The sequence below is a fragment of the Pseudophryne corroboree genome, chromosome 2 (genome assembly GCF_028390025.1).
Source record: "Pseudophryne corroboree isolate aPseCor3 chromosome 2, aPseCor3.hap2, whole genome shotgun sequence".
Classification (NCBI taxonomy): domain Eukaryota; kingdom Metazoa; phylum Chordata; class Amphibia; order Anura; family Myobatrachidae; genus Pseudophryne; species Pseudophryne corroboree.
Window position 1 is genome coordinate 122,585,679 of NC_086445.1, and position 18,010 is coordinate 122,603,688.

General features: G+C 41.6%; 1 protein-coding gene across 5 annotated transcripts in view; it reads right to left on the bottom strand.

The window, feature by feature from the left end:
• Positions 1 to 1,894: 1,894 nt before the first annotated feature.
• The window catches only part of SACS (sacsin molecular chaperone), a 173,752-nt gene continuing 157,636 nt past the window's right edge, over positions 1,895 to 18,010 (bottom strand). For all 5 annotated transcript variants that reach the window (XM_063951671.1, XM_063951675.1, XM_063951673.1 and 2 more), the window contains one exon: positions 1,895 to 15,639. In XM_063951671.1, the coding sequence (XP_063807741.1) occupies positions 4,091 to 15,639 (11,549 nt within the window). In that variant the 3' untranslated portion in view covers positions 1,895 to 4,090. The remainder of the gene's footprint in view (positions 15,640 to 18,010) is intronic.

Sequence of the window (18,010 nt, forward strand, 5' to 3'; positions counted from 1 at the left end):
GAGTGCTGAGGAAGAAGCCCCGCCTCCTCAGCGGCAGGCTTCTGTCCCGAGATTTTGTGTAAAATAATGGCGGGGGCTCATGCATATATACAGTGCCCAACTGTATATATGCTCTTTTATGCCAAGAGGTACTTAATTGCTGCCCAGGGCGCCCCCCCCCCCCCCTGCACCCTACAGTGACCGGAGTGTGTGGGTTTAGTGTGGGAGCAATGGCGCACAGCTGCAGTGCTGTGCGCTACCTCATATGAAGACTGGAGTCTTCTGCCGCCGCTTTCGAAGTCTTCTTGCTTCTCACGCCGGCTTCTGGCTCTGCGAGGGGGACGGCGGCGCGGCTCTGGGATCGGACGACCAAGGGTGCGTTCCTGTGTTCGATCCCTCTGGAGCTAATGGTGTCCAGTAGCCTAAGAAGCGCAACCTAGCCGCAGTGAGTAGGGCTGCTTCTCTCCCCTCAGTCCAACGTAGCAGAGCGTCTGTTGCCAGCAGATCTCTCTGAAAATAAAAAAACCTAACAAAATACTTTCTATTCAGCAAACTCAGGAGAGCTAACTAAAGTGCACCCAGCTCGTCCGGGCACAGATTCTAACTGAGGTCTGGAGGAGGGGCATAGAGGGAGGAGCCAGTGCACACCAGTATTCCTAATTCTTTCTTAAAGTGCCCTGTCTCCTGCGGAGCCCATCTATTCCCCATGGTCCTTACGGAGTCCCCAGCATCCACTAGGACGTTAGAGAAAGCATCTTCTAACAGTGAGTCAAGGTGGGCACAAACTAGGCGATGTGCTCGGTGAGCGACATCGCCTAGTGTTTCCGCTACTGGGCCCGACACCCGATGGTGGGCACACACACTGTGCAATATTGCTAGCGATATCGCAGTCCGGCCGGAGCATGCGGTTTTGGATGATGAGTCCAAATTGAGCTGATCTATCCCTTTAATAGGATTAACTGAGCCAGTGCTGTCGGACTTAATCCCCTGCTGTATTGTTCTCTCTGTACTGTATGGCAGCTGAGAACAATAGATGAAAGGCTTATGCTAATAAACCTCGGTGCACCATGGCACACCAGAGAAGGCTAGATGAGCGAGGCTCCATCTGTAGATAGATACTACCAATAGTAACCTGATACCCCTTTCAGACATCAGACCCAGGAAATTGGTCTAGCAAGCAGGCAATTTCCCGGGTCTCAGAACAACCCTGGTAAGGAGCAGGGCAGGGGACCGTCCTGGGTCATTTCCGACATACAGAAATTCTGGGTTGATACGCGTTCACGCTCCAAAACCCGGGATTTTGAAAACAGTGTGAAATGAGTATAACGTGTCAAAGTTTATGGGGCAACTAAGGGGGTCATTCCGACCCGATCACGCGCTGCAGTTGTTTGTAGCGCAGCGACCGGGTCGGAACTGCGCATGCACCAGCGCTGCAGTGCGCCAGAGCGTGCCAGACGGCCGTTCCAGATGGCGTTCGCTGGGCGGGAGGGGGCGGCACAGCGGCGTGTAGCCGTCGTTTTCGGGGCGCGGTGTGGGGGGGTGGGCCGCAGCAGCTGCATGACGTCACACGCATCCGCTACGACCTGGGGCAGCGACGAGTAACTCCCGCAGGAGCTGCGCTGTCCGGGAGCTACTCTTCAAGTACAAAAGCATCGCCGCTGTGCGATGTTCGCTGTTCAGACTGACATGCGGGGCGGACTAGCCCTGTGCTGGGCGTCCACCCGAATGTCGGAGTGCCTGATCGTAGCTGTGCTAAATTTAGCACAGCTACAATCAACTCGGAATGACCCGATAAAACATTGGATTACTGATTTGACAGATCAACTTTTATACTCACAGACAAGGAAGGACCATAATTAAGCAAACAGCCAAACTGGTTTGATATTTTGTATTTTATTACAAATGACCATGTGGATGAAACAAAACCATTTTGAGGGTTGTAAAAAAAAAGAAAAAAAAAAAAAGAAATTGAATAATTGGGCAAATTTTTGAGGCAACACCCAATACAATGACACAAGTATAACTTAAAACAAATCTACAGACTTTATACATTTGTTGTAAAAAAAAAAAAAAAAAGGAAACAAAACAATTATTAAGGCTCCAGCATCTGTTAAACAACGGACAAGAAAACAAAGCTAAAGTCAGTGCACATCTCTGATCATTATTAACATGTTCGCCTTTTTTTTTTTTTTTCATTTTACATTACATGTATTTAAAAAGAGGCAATGAAAATTAACTTTGCATGGTATAAAATGCAAAGACAGATAAAAAAAAGCAAGGCAGTTATAGACAATAATATGCCACGAGGTTGCAGTGAATTAGAAACTCTGAACTGCACTAATATGAAAACCAGATCCAGCTGATTCTAGCAGTATGATTAGGAAAAGCTACAAACACAAAGGGCTGCAGGGAGGAAAATAGCTAAGACAGAAATAGGATGTCTACTGTAGTAACGCAGGAAGGGATTGTCTAGTATGCTGCGTAGCTTTGGTTACATAAAGTGCTGTTTTATAGTATGCACAGTCAGAGACAGTCAATTGTACACACATTCGCTGATTTTTTTATTCACATGACACATTTTACATTACAGCTCAGCTACCGCATTTTTAGCATTGAGCAAGTAATGAACCTGCTAACAAATAGCCTACAGTATTATTGTTTTGTAATTCTATTTTAAAAAGTGTTTAGAGTATATCAATTGTAGGGCTTTTCCAGTACAATATGGGGCAGATGTACTAAGCCTTGAAGATAAGCGCATTGAGTCCTATTGGAGAGCGCTATATAAATAAAAATATTATCATTATTAAAGTGGAAGGAGATAAACTACCAACCAATCAGCTCCTAAGAAACACAGCCTGTTACATGGCAGTTAGGAGCTGATTGGCTGGTACTTTAGCTCTCTCTACTTCATCACTTTCCAAGGCGTAGTACTGTACAGCTCCCTCTATATAAACCCCTCATTTTAAAGGTGTAAATGACTACGCCCAGAGTATGTTTTAGTTATCTTTCTTCAGAACAGTGTTTACATGGACAAACTGGTGAAAGCTAGGATAGAAAAAACATATGGCTGATTAGATCATTGGGGTTCTTACAGCAGCACAAAGTATTTCAGGAGGTTAGTGTGCTGATCTTGTGGGAGCTAGGGAGCTGTCACAAGTGGGAGCAGTGTCAGAGTAGCCCACTGAGATATCAGAGAAATCTCAGTGGGCTACTCTGTTTGAGGGCCCCACCAATACCCTAAGTCACAATTTGGCATAGTTATAAAGGAGATTGAGTCAGGTGGTTGGTGGGTGGACTAGTTGCCAGTACCTACTCCTTCCTCTGTGTATTGCTACATCTGCTCAAGCTATTTAATTGGCCCCGCTTTCCCGTCATACCACAGTCTGACTCTGTGTGCATTCATAACAGATCAAGTGTGGACACGACTCTGCCATGTTGTAAGTAGGGTGATGGAGCTACAGATTGGCAAGAGCATACCGAATGGCAAAAGTACCATAAACATTTGTATATGAGCTGTATGTACTTTTAAGACAAGTTTTTTTTATTAGCAAACACAGCTAATACATATTTTTTCATCATGAAAATTGGTATACTTTAAATACATCCCTTTATTTTGCCACCCACATAAATTGGTATCTCGAGATGCCTCATTAAAAGCACAAACTGTGCAGTCTGGGCTTAAGTTAGTGGAAGGAGCACAGGACTAATGGTGTGAGGCAAGCACCATACAGGTGCAGGAACTTTGTGGTGTCAAATGCATATCTATATAAATAAAGTTCTTATATTCAACTTGTTAAAGAATAATTAGAACTGCACACATTTGATAAGGAGTTAATGAGGTGGAGTACCTTCTCACAGAATAGAGAGGCGCTCTATGCTATTACATAATCACAGTTTAATAAGCAATAGAACTTAGCAAAAATAAGTTTTCTTTTTAAATAACTTAAACTTTCTGTTATTCTTATTTTTTTATTATCCCACAGGTCACATAAGAGACCCTCACTGAGCACTCCTTTCCTGTGGTACCATTATGTGCAGGAATTCCTGTGCTATGTAGCTTTACAATTCTATATGCTATATTTGCATTTGTAGAAGAATATGTATCTTAACTTTAAATAATCTTATTTTGTATAAAAGTTTCAAGTTTTATTATTATACAAGCAGTGCATTCCATTACCCTCATGGCAACATCTGAAGTAAATCGGTCATTTGGAATCTGTGGAAAAGGTAGCATATCGGGATAACGAGTTTTTAAGCTGTCCACACCATAAGCCTCCAAAGTCTGAACATCTTTAGAGAGACCCTCTAGCTGTTGACCGTATTCTTCAATTTTCTGTGCAAGTGCTGTTGGTTTTACATCTTTGTCAGACTTCCCTCTGACGGCATAGTCAGCTGCAATCAACGCTAATTTGGTTGAGAGATAGCATTTGAAACACACCCACTCATTTGCATTTTTATGCAGGTCGTTCCTTGCTGCTGAAAAATTAGCCCTCGCTTGCCTAAGCCACCTTCTGGCTTCAACTGGGTTCCCAACTGACTTGAACGTAGGTGGTACGAAGAAACGTTTTGAATTGTAAGACCCGGTGGTGGAAGCAAATGTTTCATTGTATTGTTGTCTTTCGGACTTATGACTTGTTGCTTCTTCATTCCAAGAAGAGTAAAACCTTTGAAAAGAGAACTTATCTGACTGAAACCTAGCTGACTGTGTTGTAAAAGTCCTTCTTGCTGTCCGTTCAGCATTTTGGTCGGCAAAGGCTTGCTTCTCTAGCCGGTTTATTTCATTTTGGAGGTGTTTGAAAACCTCATTTGCTATGTCAAGGTTTTCTGCATTTTTATCTGGATGCCACTTTAGGTAAAGCCTTCGAATTATCTTCTTTCTTTCTGATTCGGGTAGTTTCCAGGCTTGGTCCATTACAGCGGTAACCTCTTTTAGTATTTCGGGCAAAGAATTTAACTTTATCTTTTTAGGTGACTGATGTTTGGAAGAATTTGTTTTATTACTTTCTTTATTGGGAAAAGAATGTGCAGTCCTAGGGCCAGGAGGTGGAAATTCTGTTGGACTTGAGGGCGTTGTGGGAGCACTGTCCTTGTTCTGAGCACTCTCCTCTGGCCTAGAAAACTTATACAAATCAAGTGAGCTAACAATCTTGTACTCACTATATCCAATATCTATCTGGTAAAACTTGCCCAGGGAATCTGAGTTGTCATCTAGTTTGTCTACTTCTTGAACGATGATTGCGTAGGTATACGTTGGTTGGTATGAGCCAAATGAATCTCCACCTTCAGCATCCACCAAATATCCAACGTATTCTCCTGGATAAAATACATTAGTGGGATCCATGAGCAGCGTATAGTGAATTTCTGCTGGAATTGGAGTCCCGGGCATAGGAAGTTCAAGTTTTGATTGCTCAGTTGACGAGTCATATTTAACCCCTAGGCTATCGAGCTTCTCATTAATTCTGTATATGTCATTGCATCCTAACATAGCAATCAAATATGAGGTGTCAGAGATCAGATTGTCCGTTGCAGATTTCAAGGTCATTGCTAAGGCTAACAAGAAATTAATGTCTTTGCTGTCAGAGTGTTGTATGTAAAGTAAGATTACAGCATGGCCGTATCTCTTCAAAAATGCAAGGGTTTCACTTTTGCTGTGTGGTATTGGATTAAAGCCCTTGACTCGTAATGTGGTTTGCAACTTCTCAAAGCAAGAGACCTTTAAGCCTTCTCGCAATGCTTTACAAAGCTTTATGGCCTTTTCCTCATTTGCCAAAAATGCATTGTCATTTTCATGCTTCATAATCCTAATGAGTCCAGTGATAAACTGCTCAGAAGACAGTAACAGCTGAAGTCTACCTTGCAAAGAACACAAGGTACCAAACTGGCATGATTTAGGTGTCTCTTCGTCCAATTGTTCTTCAAGTATGCTACTGAGAAGTCGTGGTCTTAACTTTTGAGGCAGGAGCATTATAATTCTTGTGTGAAATCCATGATCCTTTCCCATGTAGCACTGACTTAGATCAACAAGCATTTGAACACCAATGTTTCCCTGAATTCTACTTTTATAATGAGGTGCATCATCAAATACTAATATACTGGACTTGACCAGTCTTCCATCTTGACTTGGTAGATAAAGTGCAAGGTCTCGAATATTTTCAAAGTCATTACGTACTTTAGCTGAATCATTTTGAAGGTTTTTCAGTAAACCAGAAACCACTCTCTTTACAGTGCGCATTTCATTAGGATCTAGCTGTTTTCCTTCAGAGCTCTTGAAAATGCGACCAAGAACTTCAACATACTGCTTTGTTGAAACAACATCTTCTGTTCCTAAATTTTTAAACAGCTGATGAAAAGTTCCCAACTCTAGAGGTAGTTTGTACAGGTAAGGTTTAAAATCTGATTCGCATTCCAGATTGATTACAACCTCTTCTGGCTTTAGAAGTTTCCACCCATCTTCAACCATAACAAAAGCAACTCCCCTTAGCTGGAACTTAAACTCCTTTTTCTCAGTGCTTAGGAATTCATAGACACTGCGCAGGACCTTTGATCGTGTTTTTACAATTTCATCATCTACTGTTGTAATGTTGCATATATTTCGGCAATTGTTAATAACCTTGTCAACAGAAGGGTCCAAATTAACATTAAGCAATGTTAAAATTTGTTCAAGCTGCTCTTGTGGACCAAGACTACTTCCTTCATGTTCTTTAATCGTTAATGGTGTGGCTTTTTCAGGAAGAATGGGGCAAGATGTCCACAGTAACTGCATAACATCTGTCTGCTTGAATTTTGGATTAACCTGTGCTCCATTGAATCTTATGAGAGGAAGTGTACCATTAACTTCTTGATACTGTGGATGAAATCGTACAAGCTCCACAGGCGCTCGTTCGGGGCATAGAAAGGGAATCATAGATAATTCTTTCAAAAAATTTCCAGACAGCAAATCTGTTCTTTCTTGGAAGACGTGAAAAAGAATAACATCAACGGTATTCTGCAGGACTTCCTTTGTCCAACCTTCCGCATTGGCCCGCATGCTTATCTCTTTTGCAAACTGCAACAGCTGCTGTTGAGAAATGACATGCTTTAAGCCAATGTTGCGAAGAAATTTGATCCAAGAAAGGAAGAAAGCAGACTGGTTCTTTGGTTTTGTAATTTGTTCCAGTCTTTTAAAGAAATCTAATGGTATGAACATTTTTTCAGAGAGCATCACTTCAAATACTCGGATGGTCCGATCATAGAAATTCTTAGCAGGTTTGAGCCGGCCACTGGCATCATTAATGAAGGCCAGGTCTGCCAATTTTGTATAAAGTTGGTCCTTTACTGAAGAAGTCTCTTCAAGGTTACACAGTCGATTTTTTATGTAAATCAAGTGCTCTAATTTAGCATTATAGGAGAGGTTTTCAAACTTTGGCAACAGGTGCTTTGCATAAATCTCTAAATCATCTACTGGTACACATCCCAGTGCACTGTAAAGTTCTTTCAAATGAATTTTCTCTTCAAGAAAGGCAAAGGATAAAGAATGAGACCATTTGTCTACCTCAGCTGTTGGTATGCTCTTTGTAAGAACATAGCAGGTCCCATACTTTGAAAGGGTTATGTAACGGTTACTGACAGATTTGTAACATGGAAGCGACTTCAAAATGCTGATGGCATCTTCTGATTCCAGGTGGTTTAGATTGCAGTTAAAATACATTAAAAGTGCATCAAAGTCAGTTTCAACTATTTTTTCAGTCCTGAATGTTGACGACTGAATCATGTGGTATATTGCTCTTAGAATGCTTAATGGATTATCTATATTTGCCGTATGTCCTGCCAACAAAGGAAGTAATATGTTGTCTTTTGAGCAGATCTTGCTCAATGCCACTTGAATACAGCCAGTCTTCATCAATGTATGAAATACTTTATCACTCTGTGCATTTGGAAAGATCGCGATATGCATCAGGCTCAATGGCAGCAACACGTCACCATCTGGAATGATCAACTGGCCAGGTGACACAGTGAATTTTATTCCTGGTAGTAAAGCCCAGTCCTTCAATGTTTCTATGACTGTATCAAATGTTGTGGTCATGTCGGTTTGGTCATCTTTAAAGCTGACTGACTCACTGATGAAATGCCAAGTATTTTTCAGCCAAGATTCACTTGCAAAGTTATCTTTCCATGGAACAAAGACTTTCGTTTTATACTCTCTGGGAAGAACTGATGACAGCAAGTCAGCAAAACTGTTGATGTCAAAGACTTTTGCTACTTTGCTCGACAGTAAAATATTGCTGTATCTCATATAAAGAGTGTTCATGAACAGATCTTTCCGAGATGGGATTAATTCATGGTAAGTGGTTAGGAATTTTGGGTTCTTAGAGTCAAAAATTTGCAATACATTGTCAAGGGTAATTAGAAGTGGTAGACCCTCAATCTGAATGACTGTTTCCTCAGCATCTTTTAAACAATAATCCACGAGAAGCTTCAGACTGTGAAATAATTTCAGGTTAGTTTGCTGGAGGCGGCATGGCAGCTTTCCAATGTGGCAGTTTGTATCTGGAGATGAGAACGTCATCAGGAAGTTGCGGACATCGGAAGGAGTTGCATAGGTAACTGGGATGCCGGCATCAACTAAACAATGGTACAGGTTAGCTGTTTCGTCGCAGTAGTAAACCAAGTTGAACCCAATTTCTAAGAGAAGATGTTTGAGCCTATAAACATTTTCAGCTACTGTTTTTCGGGTTGTTATGTTGTATTCGATAGTTTTCATGTGATGCAACTCATCTTGTAGCAAATTGTCAAAGAATGGCTTGCCAGAATTCACTGCAGACATGTTTACCCATGTAATGATGACCGCTGATTGCAAGTCGGAGCTGTCAACATTTGGAGCTCGGACGACAGGTAAGAGACGCTTAGAATCTGCATAGATACAAGCATAAATGGCTTTCACAAGGCAGTACCAGTCCGGTTGTAAATCAAGTCTGTTGACTGGAAAAAAGAACAAAAACTTCTTCAAAATGTCTTTGACGGCATGAATTGGTGTGTTGTGTAAGACGGAGATTGTAGGATCGGTGCCAGGAAAGCTTCGTTTCTTTAGTTGCACCAAGAGCTCCACATAAGCTGGAGCCACTAAGGCAGTCATCAAGCTACTGTTCCAGTCACTTCTTACTCCAACTCCATCATCGTCCCGCCACAAATTACGTCTTGCCGAGTCCAAAGCAAAGTGTCCATTCACATGAAAAGGAAGTCCTGTTTCGAGAGAAAGAGGCAGGAAGCAGAATGCCCTGTATGGTTTTTTGTAATTGTGAGTTATACAAGTAGCAACTCCTCCACGTGGAAACAGAGTGATGTCTTTATTTTTGTGAGCAGATACTACACTTTTTAACACTTTCTCCATATTGGAAAACCCAGAACGGTTGCAAATCAACCATGATGTAAGGTTGTTTTCGGTGTCCTCAATATCCATAGTGTAAGTAATTTGCTGCACAGGTATATCTTTCAGTGGCTTTTTCCTTTTAACGCTGTCAATTACAGATGAATGAAACTGCTTACGTTTTAGCCTATCGCCATCTGTGATTTTCCCTCTCACGGAATATAACACTTTTAGCGCACCACTTGACTTATCTATTTCACAGATGGAAATTTTCTCCATATGATTCAAAAACATGAGGAGTTCTGCGCCATCTGTGCGCAACTTATCAAGAAGGTTCTGAACCATCCTATCAGAGCAGGGTACTGGGGAGATTTCTGAGGTTTTTGCCATTTCAGCATTCCGGAGTGGAAATCGAAACATTGTAGCATTTGAAAGGTTAAAATGGTCACCTAAATATAGATTTAGCACATCTGAAAATTGTGACCTAAAGTCAGCATCCAAATCTCGAAACATGCGCCCAGGGCTTAGTGACGTTGCCCCCGGGGCATATCGTGCATGAGGATCGAAGATGCAAATAATGTCATTAGAAGAGATGAATGAAGGACAATCAGTTATGTGGTAAACTGAATTGAATCCTATGCCATATTGTCCAGTTTTGTAGGGGTTGCCTTCCTTTGTTCCTCTTCCCAAGTTCTGGATGCCTCTAACATCATCATCAGTAAACGGCTGGTTGTTGAATACACACAGTGCAGGGCCCTGCATTGGTGTCCACTTTTCATCAAATATTCTGTCAGATACATGGTGCCTTGGGTCAAACACAAAACATATTTCCGTGGCTTTTGCATCATCTGCATTTTGAAGAAGCTCCTTCAGCATCTCTTTTTCTGAGGGGTAAGCATTCAAGATGCTTTTGATTCTGCTAGTGAGTTTTTCTTTCTGTCCAAATTCAGTTCCAAGTGCAGTGAAGCAAACATTGGAAGCATACCTTTCTAGAGCTTTGTGTCTCTTTGGTATAGACCCAAGCTTTACAGCGACTTCCCGTGGAATGTCAGAGTGACAGTATTTCACAGCAGTGTCTTTAACTTTAATCCATGGGCAGTCATTGTAACACAAAGATTTAGCTGACAGTAGATTGAGGTTGATATCTGGAAGGAGTATTTGACCGTAATTCGTTTCACAAAATTCTTGGCTTTTCTCACGGATAAGTCCCCATATTCCTTCACTTACAATTCTCCTGCAAAGTTGGAAATCCTTCTCTGATATTTTTCTGTTCATATTTGCTCTTTTGATCATTTCAAGAACCGATGCAAAATCTTCCACCGTGAAGGCCTGTTTCACACCAACACTTTCAAACAATTCCCGGAAATTATTTTTGTATTTGTTTGGCATCTGATAGAGGTATGGCGCAGCTTCAAAATTCAGTTGAAAGGAAACTTTTTCTGGAGTGACATAGATGCTCTCAACAAAAATAAAAGGAAAAGACTCTAATTCAGTGACAATGGTGGTCTTCGTGGCTTCGTTTAGCAATACGGCTTCGCTGAGAAATTTATAACAGGAATTTGTGATATTTTCCTGATAAAGTGTATTTCCATCTGAATATCTGGCAACTTCCTTTAGCTGTTCAATTACTAATTCAGGTGTTGGCTTTTTGAGTAAACCCAGGTATTCCTTGACTGCCAATGATATGGATCCACAACCCTTAAAAGAAGGAGAGTTTTCATTGAGAATCGGTTTCAAAAGACAAACTATATCTTGGTGCTCAGCAGTATACAGCTCAGTAGCGGCAAGCATTTCCTCAGTATTAAAGTTACTTCCTTTCCAGGATAAGGAGAATCCTGCTGGCTTGGTCAAAAATGGCAGGAAAGGAGTAGTTTGGCACTTCTTGCAAAATTCTTTAGCTTTCGGGTCTCTGAACTTAAGCTTTTCATCAATCAGACTTAAAATGATATTGCTCCTTAAACAGGCTGCACCATGTTCACCCTTATTAACCTGCGCAATTGACTCAATGCGTTCAATTAAATCTTCCCATAAAATGTCATCTTTCACCATGCCAAGTTGCACTAGCTTTACCAAAACTACTGGGTTTAAGTAGTTCTGGTTTGTTCCATAGGGAAATCTCCCATCATCGTCATCATACAGTTTTGCAACTCTACCTTCTGGATAGATCAGTCTTGAAGGTACAACCAATGGGTGGCTGTCGCTGGAACATGGAATGCATGGAGTTACTTGTAGAATTTCACTGAATGCCTGTATCCTTTCATTCAAAACAAACAGCATCAATGGATCACGTAGTTCAGGCTGGATTTCTTCAATGTGTGGGAAAAACACTTCAGAAAAAAACTGCCTTTCAGAAAATGTATTCTCAAGTAGCACATCCATACAGCCCGCTTCTTCAAACCCCATTTTAACCCAGGATGGTAGTTCTACAGCACAGAGGTTTTTGGAGCCAGTCTTCTTTAAGTACTTCAAGAAAATTTGAAAAGCAGCAGGTCCAATATCTGGTCTCTTCAGTAAAGAATCGTCTAGGAATCTCACATTTTTCATAGAAACCCAAGACGTTCCATCAGAGAATACTTTAAAGCGCTCCTTGCCTTTCCCTTTTGCAATGTCTTCATATAGTCCTTGGCAAATAACAGAAAAGTCATCGTGCACATAGTCAGGATCTGGCCATACAGAATAGTAGTTGTAATTGAGCAGTTCTCCACTGGTAGACATGTCTCTTAGAACGCAAAGAGCCTCTAGATAAGAATGAACAATGACATGTCTCATGAATACTGTATTCCATCTTCCCTTGGTATCTGTTTTCCAGATTTCTTTTCGGTTTGAGGTCACGGCAAAGCAACCATTTATATGCAATGGGAGCCCGGTTTTTATCCGAAGAGGTAAGTAGCAGAAGACTTCTCCAATGTTACTGGATAACTGTTTCACTGTCCATTTCCCATCTTGATTTTCAGAAAGCATTACTGCTACACCCCCACAGGGCACAAGTCCAAGTCTCTTGCCACTATCGCTCAAAGCAAATTTTAATGCTTCACCTATATCCATACAGGAACAAATGAACCAGGTAGATGAGTCCACAGTTTTTTGGGGCAGTTCCTCGGTCATTCTCTTGTTCTGCCCAGATTTGGTCATTTCTAATATGTTAGCTGGTTCATCTTCTGGACCACGGAATAATGGAGAATGAAGGTCAACTATTCGTCTGAAGACATGATGAAACTCTTGAACGGTAATCTGTAAAATGCATAATGATTTTGGCATTTCAGTTGGGAACTTTTTGGTGGTACTGCAATAGTGCATTACTTTGGCAGCTTCCTTCAGTAGTTTTGTTGAATGAGATAAAACTTTTGATGAGCAAACAGTCTTTTTTATAGTTACTGTATCTTGGGCTAAAACTGGGTCAGTTTCTTCAGGCTTCAGGTATTTCAATACCATTGTGTTGACATTCTGGGTAAAGAGTATCAATCTGTAGCCACACAAGCTGAATTCATCCACAAGTGTGTAAATATCTGCAGTATTGTAGCAGGCACTGCTAATTTCACTCATTTTTGCTTCCTGTTGGGTCCTAAATGACAGTCTGAAAAGCGTACCTTTGTAACTGTAAGGAGTCTCCACAGCAAGTGGTAGATGACAATTAAAAACACCCAAGAATGGCTTGAATTGATTGGGAAATTTACGAAGTCTTTTATGTTGTTTGCTCCAGTTAATTTTGATGCCTGGGTTAGATTTATCCCTGATGTGTTTGCTAATATGGTTAATATTTGGGTCAAACATGATCATAAATTCTCTACTCATTATAACAGGAATGTCTGTGACGTGGTATACAGAGTTGAACCCGAGGCCAAACTTTCCAACTTTGTCAACCTCGCTCCTTTTCAAGGATTCTCCAAGTCGAGTTATGTTCAAAAAATCTTTGTCCGTAAACTCAGAGTTGTTGTAAGACCACAAAGCAGGACCATGGCACGTTGCCATTCCTGGATCTAGAAGATTTTCCCGTATATCCATATTTCTTCTCATATCAATCATAAAATTGCACTCAGTGGCTGATGCATCATCAGCATTTTGAAGGAGTTCTTTGAAGATATCTGACACAGAAGGGTATTCTTCCAAAATGTTTTTGATCCTAACGGTAAGAGGTTCTCTCTGGCCTGACTGTTCGAACCCCATGTTTTCTGGGTTAATTAACCGTGTACTTAAACATGGCACATTTAGCCATTCAGCTGTTTTCATTGGTATGTCTTCATGCACCAAAATGATTGGTTCAACAGAGTCTTCAAGGAGATCATTCAGATCATCCACTTTGATGTCACAGTAGCAGCATTCATGAATGGGTCGCATTACAAGTTTAGAAGGGTCTTTGTTATAGTGCACCGGCAATGGCTTATCAAGACTCACTTCAATCTGATGACTGTACATCCACCTCACAATGTTCAGCATGATGTTAGTATTCTGGTCATTCTCCTCTTTGCTCATAGGTTGCTTGCTTCGCGTGTATATTGTTTGAACAACTTCAAAAATATGTTCAGGTGTCAGCTGCTCGATTGAGCCACAAAATTTGAACAACTTGTGAAATTTAACCATGGTGTTTGGTATGTTGTGTAAAAAAGGCTGAAGGTCAAGGCTATGCACTGATGTTATTATGGCTTGTTTTGGGGAACAAAAAGTGTTGCCTGTCCAAACCCATGGGAAAGACAGTGCTTTATACAGTTCTTTGCCTTTCTCAAGACATTCCTGCATGAAACCATAGATTTCCAGTAAAATGTGCTGAAACTGGTAGTAGTCTTCATCAGTTATTGTTTTGGAATTATTCCAATCAGCAACAACCTTTAGATGTTTCAACACTGCTTCAATGCAAGGCTCTTTTGAAATTCCAAGGACTTTTTCAATGTTGTCATGCATGCTTTCCACCATTGGAACAGATGACCCCACCAAAACAGCAAAAGATATGTTGGACATCTCTCCAGGACAATACAGCTTGAATTGGTCTCCGAACCAAACTAAAGAATTGGGATAATTTGGTGGCCGTTCTTTGATAGCAGGTATCCATCTGATCTTTTTTAATATGGCTTTTGCTTCGGGTGACTGTATCAGTTTGTAATTTTTTTTCAAAACGGTCAATAGAGTAGTTGACTTTTTTAAAACAATCTCTTCATTTTTTACTGACCCGCTATGCAAAGCCTCGATTTTCTTGGCTATTTGCACAAGGTCTTTTTCTAAAATGTGAGTGTCGTTTTTGAGACCTATCTGTCGGAGGGAATGCAAAACATCTGAAGACGTAAAAACAGCAGGCGGGAAGTACAACTGTTCTTCTGAACAAAAAAGGCTTTGAAGGACATGCACCTCTGGATCAAAAAGTTCATTTGCCGAAACCACCCTGTCTTTGAAAAGATTTATAAATTTAAGACTCGACAACCAGCTGATTACAGCAGGACTTTCATTCTTTAGAAACGTCAAATTTTCAAGAACCCATAGCATAATTCTGGTTCTTTCTTCAGCTGAATAAAAACCCTTGTCTATGTCCTGCAGAATGATTTTCAGGCAGTCTGTGCTCTTTAACTGTTCCACTTTTAACATCTTGGTCAATCGTATCGTCTCTTCATCACTGCTGTCAATTATAGGGAAGGAAAGTCGGGTGTTGGGAGGAAGCTTAGCATTGTGGTGAAGTACCTTGCAGCCTCTTAGGAAAACAAAAGAATTCTTTGGATCTGAAGTCTGTTCTATTCTTTTAAAGACCATTAATTCCTGTATGATTTTTTTTTCTTTTTCATTTATGTCCGTCAGGCTAGCAAGGAACCTCCGCAATGCATCTTTGTGAACTGGAGTCAATGAAGCAATCTGACTAGAGAGTTTTTGAAGAGACATCCTATCCATTATTTGTAGAAGGGCACTAGGTGTGGGCGGATAGACATATTTTTTCAGAAGAGGGTGCTGTATGGTAGGATCTAATTCCCTTAGGACAATTCCACCTAGATTTTTAATCATTTCAGGCAAATGCTCTGGCAACTGAGTGTCTGACACATCATCATATATAACAAGCGAAGGTGTCCTTAAACGAATGAGTTCCAGTGCGGTTCCCTCATCTTCCAGTAATTTTGTAGGAATTAGTGGCATGTCATCCAGACATGACAAATCCTCCGAAAAATGTATATACAACAGTTTCCAGACCATTTTAATCCAGGAGATTGGAGGATGGTTTTTGTTTTTGCCTGGGAGCCATTTTACTACCAAATCCCTCGTCGGCCATTTTGTATTCAGAATTTCCTTAGTGAGACGTATAAAACGTTCAGGGTTCAAGAGCTGGAGTTGGGTGCAAGGTCTTCCTGTCAAGAGGAAAAAAACACAACAGGCATCAAAAGTTTTATAATTGTTTGGTGAAGTTACAAAATATAACGACAGAGCAAGAAATTAGAGTTTTATATGAAAGAGCATCGTAAATTTTCATAAATATGAAAATATTTTCATAAAGTATTATCAAAAATAATGTTCAAATGGTTTTTCTTTTATAATGTTTATTTGTTTAGTTACTAAAGGTTTACACTGAAAGGTTATATACTAAGCTATACACTATTTTTAAATTCCAACATACAGAGAAGACTTGCAGCCCACAAACTACTGTACATCCACGGAGAGAACATAAAGCTGAATATCTGTGAATGCAATCAGAGCTTCCATCCATCAAGTACAATTCAGGACACAGAAGTGGGCACTTTTAATCCGCTTTATCCAGTCAGATTATCACACTGAGGAGGGAACTCTGGTGGTCATACCGAGCTGTTGGCTCGCTAGCTGTTTTTAGCAGCCGTGCAAACGCTATGCCGCTGCCCACTGGGAGTGTATCTTAGCTTAGCAGAAGTGCGAACGAAAGGATCGCAGAGCGGCTGCAAAACAATTTTGAGCAGTTTCAGAGTAACTCCAGACCTACTCAGCGCTTGCGATCACTTCAGACCATTCAGTTCCTGTTTTGACATAACAAACACGCCCTGCGTTCGACCGCCACGCCTGCGTTTTTCCTGGCATGCCTGCGTTTTTCCGAACACTCCCAGAAAATGGTCAGTTGACACCAAGAAACGCCCTCTTCCTGTCAATCACTCTGCGGCCAGCAGTGCGACTGAAAAGCTTCGCTAGAGCCTGTGTGAAACTACTTCGGCTGTTGTGAAAGCACGTCACGCGTGCGCATTGCGCCGCATACGCATGCGCAGAAGTGACTATTTTTGCCTCATCGCTGCACAGCGAACGAATGCAGCTAGCGAACAACTCGGAATGACCACCAGAGGCAGAACATAAAGGGCAATGTGCTTTCTCAAAGTTTCAATAAAAGAATGAATGTATTTTTAGATGAAGGTATTTGTACATTTCAGGTCACATTTGTGCAGAAATTCAGAAACTATTAAAGCACCACTCTAGGTGGAGTAACATAACAGTCACTCCAGCAGGCTTGAACACAAGAGGCAAATCCAGCTGTCAGGGGGGATACCTCTGCCAAGCCAACAATGTTTTTTCTGTATGCAGATACACCTATCCTCCAATCGTGCCAGGTGGCCACGGACTTTGCTACTAAGCCTCACCTAAACATTAATCCTAAGTATCTAGGGGGTGATTCAGTAAGGATCACTGATGGTCATCTCGGATGCGATCGCATCATAAATGCAGGGAGGAGGTGTTATGCGCCTCCTCCTGCATTTGCATTTCTAAGGAACTGCTCATTGTAAGGGCTTGTATTTTAAAGTGCTGCTTGGATTTGTAAGTGTGAGTTGGTAACAGCAAAAGCAGGAGCTGTAAGCCGAGTGAAAAGGAGGTGCAGTGAGCTGGAACAACTGCAACTGCTAAGTTTAGTATCGGTGCCGCAGGAGAGAGTACTACGGCTGCATAAAAGTGAAGGACCAAGAACCGCACAAAGATAGATAAGTATAAGCCAGCTTAATTATTGTATAAGTGAGATTGTTTGTCTTCTACTTTTTCTTTTTGCTTATTTTCTTTGAGAGTAACAGGGAGTTAAACCTTACAAACAATATGGGAGGGGCTGTGATTGGGGACCTCACTCAGTGCATGTCGTGCAAGATGTATGCACACCTGGAGCTACCGGCCCAGTGTGATTACATCTGCACGAGGTTTGTGCGAACGGTTGCCCTGGAAGCCCAGGTAACTGATCTAGAGCAAACCGTTACGCGACTGAGGGAGATTCACAATTTCGAGCGAAGTTTAGACAGAACGGTGGAGGAGTTGCGGGAGGGGTCACTGGTAGAAGAGAATGATGATCAGGTAGCTGGCTCGGTCACAGTTAGAAGGAAGAAAAAGAGGGGGAGGCTCGACATCTCCGAACTATCAAACCCAAACAAATTTGCCCGACTGGACGAGGAATCGGAGGATGATAGTGAAGAAATGACGGCGTCGGAGGAGACAGCTACCTCTAGCATCCAGAGGAGCGGTCCCTCTGGCGCAGTTGGGATAAAAGATAGTGAGGTACCTAGTCAGATGGTGGTGGTAGGGGATTCTATCATCAGGAAGGCAGATAGGGCAATCAGCTACCGGGACCGTGATCGCCGTACTGTCTGTTGTCTCCCGGGTGCTCGGGTACGGCACATCGCGGACCGGGTAGATAGACTGTTGGGAGGGGCTGGGAAAGACCCGGCGGTCTTGGTGCACATTGGCACCAATGACAAAGTTAGCAGAAGGTGGGAAGTCCTTAAGAAA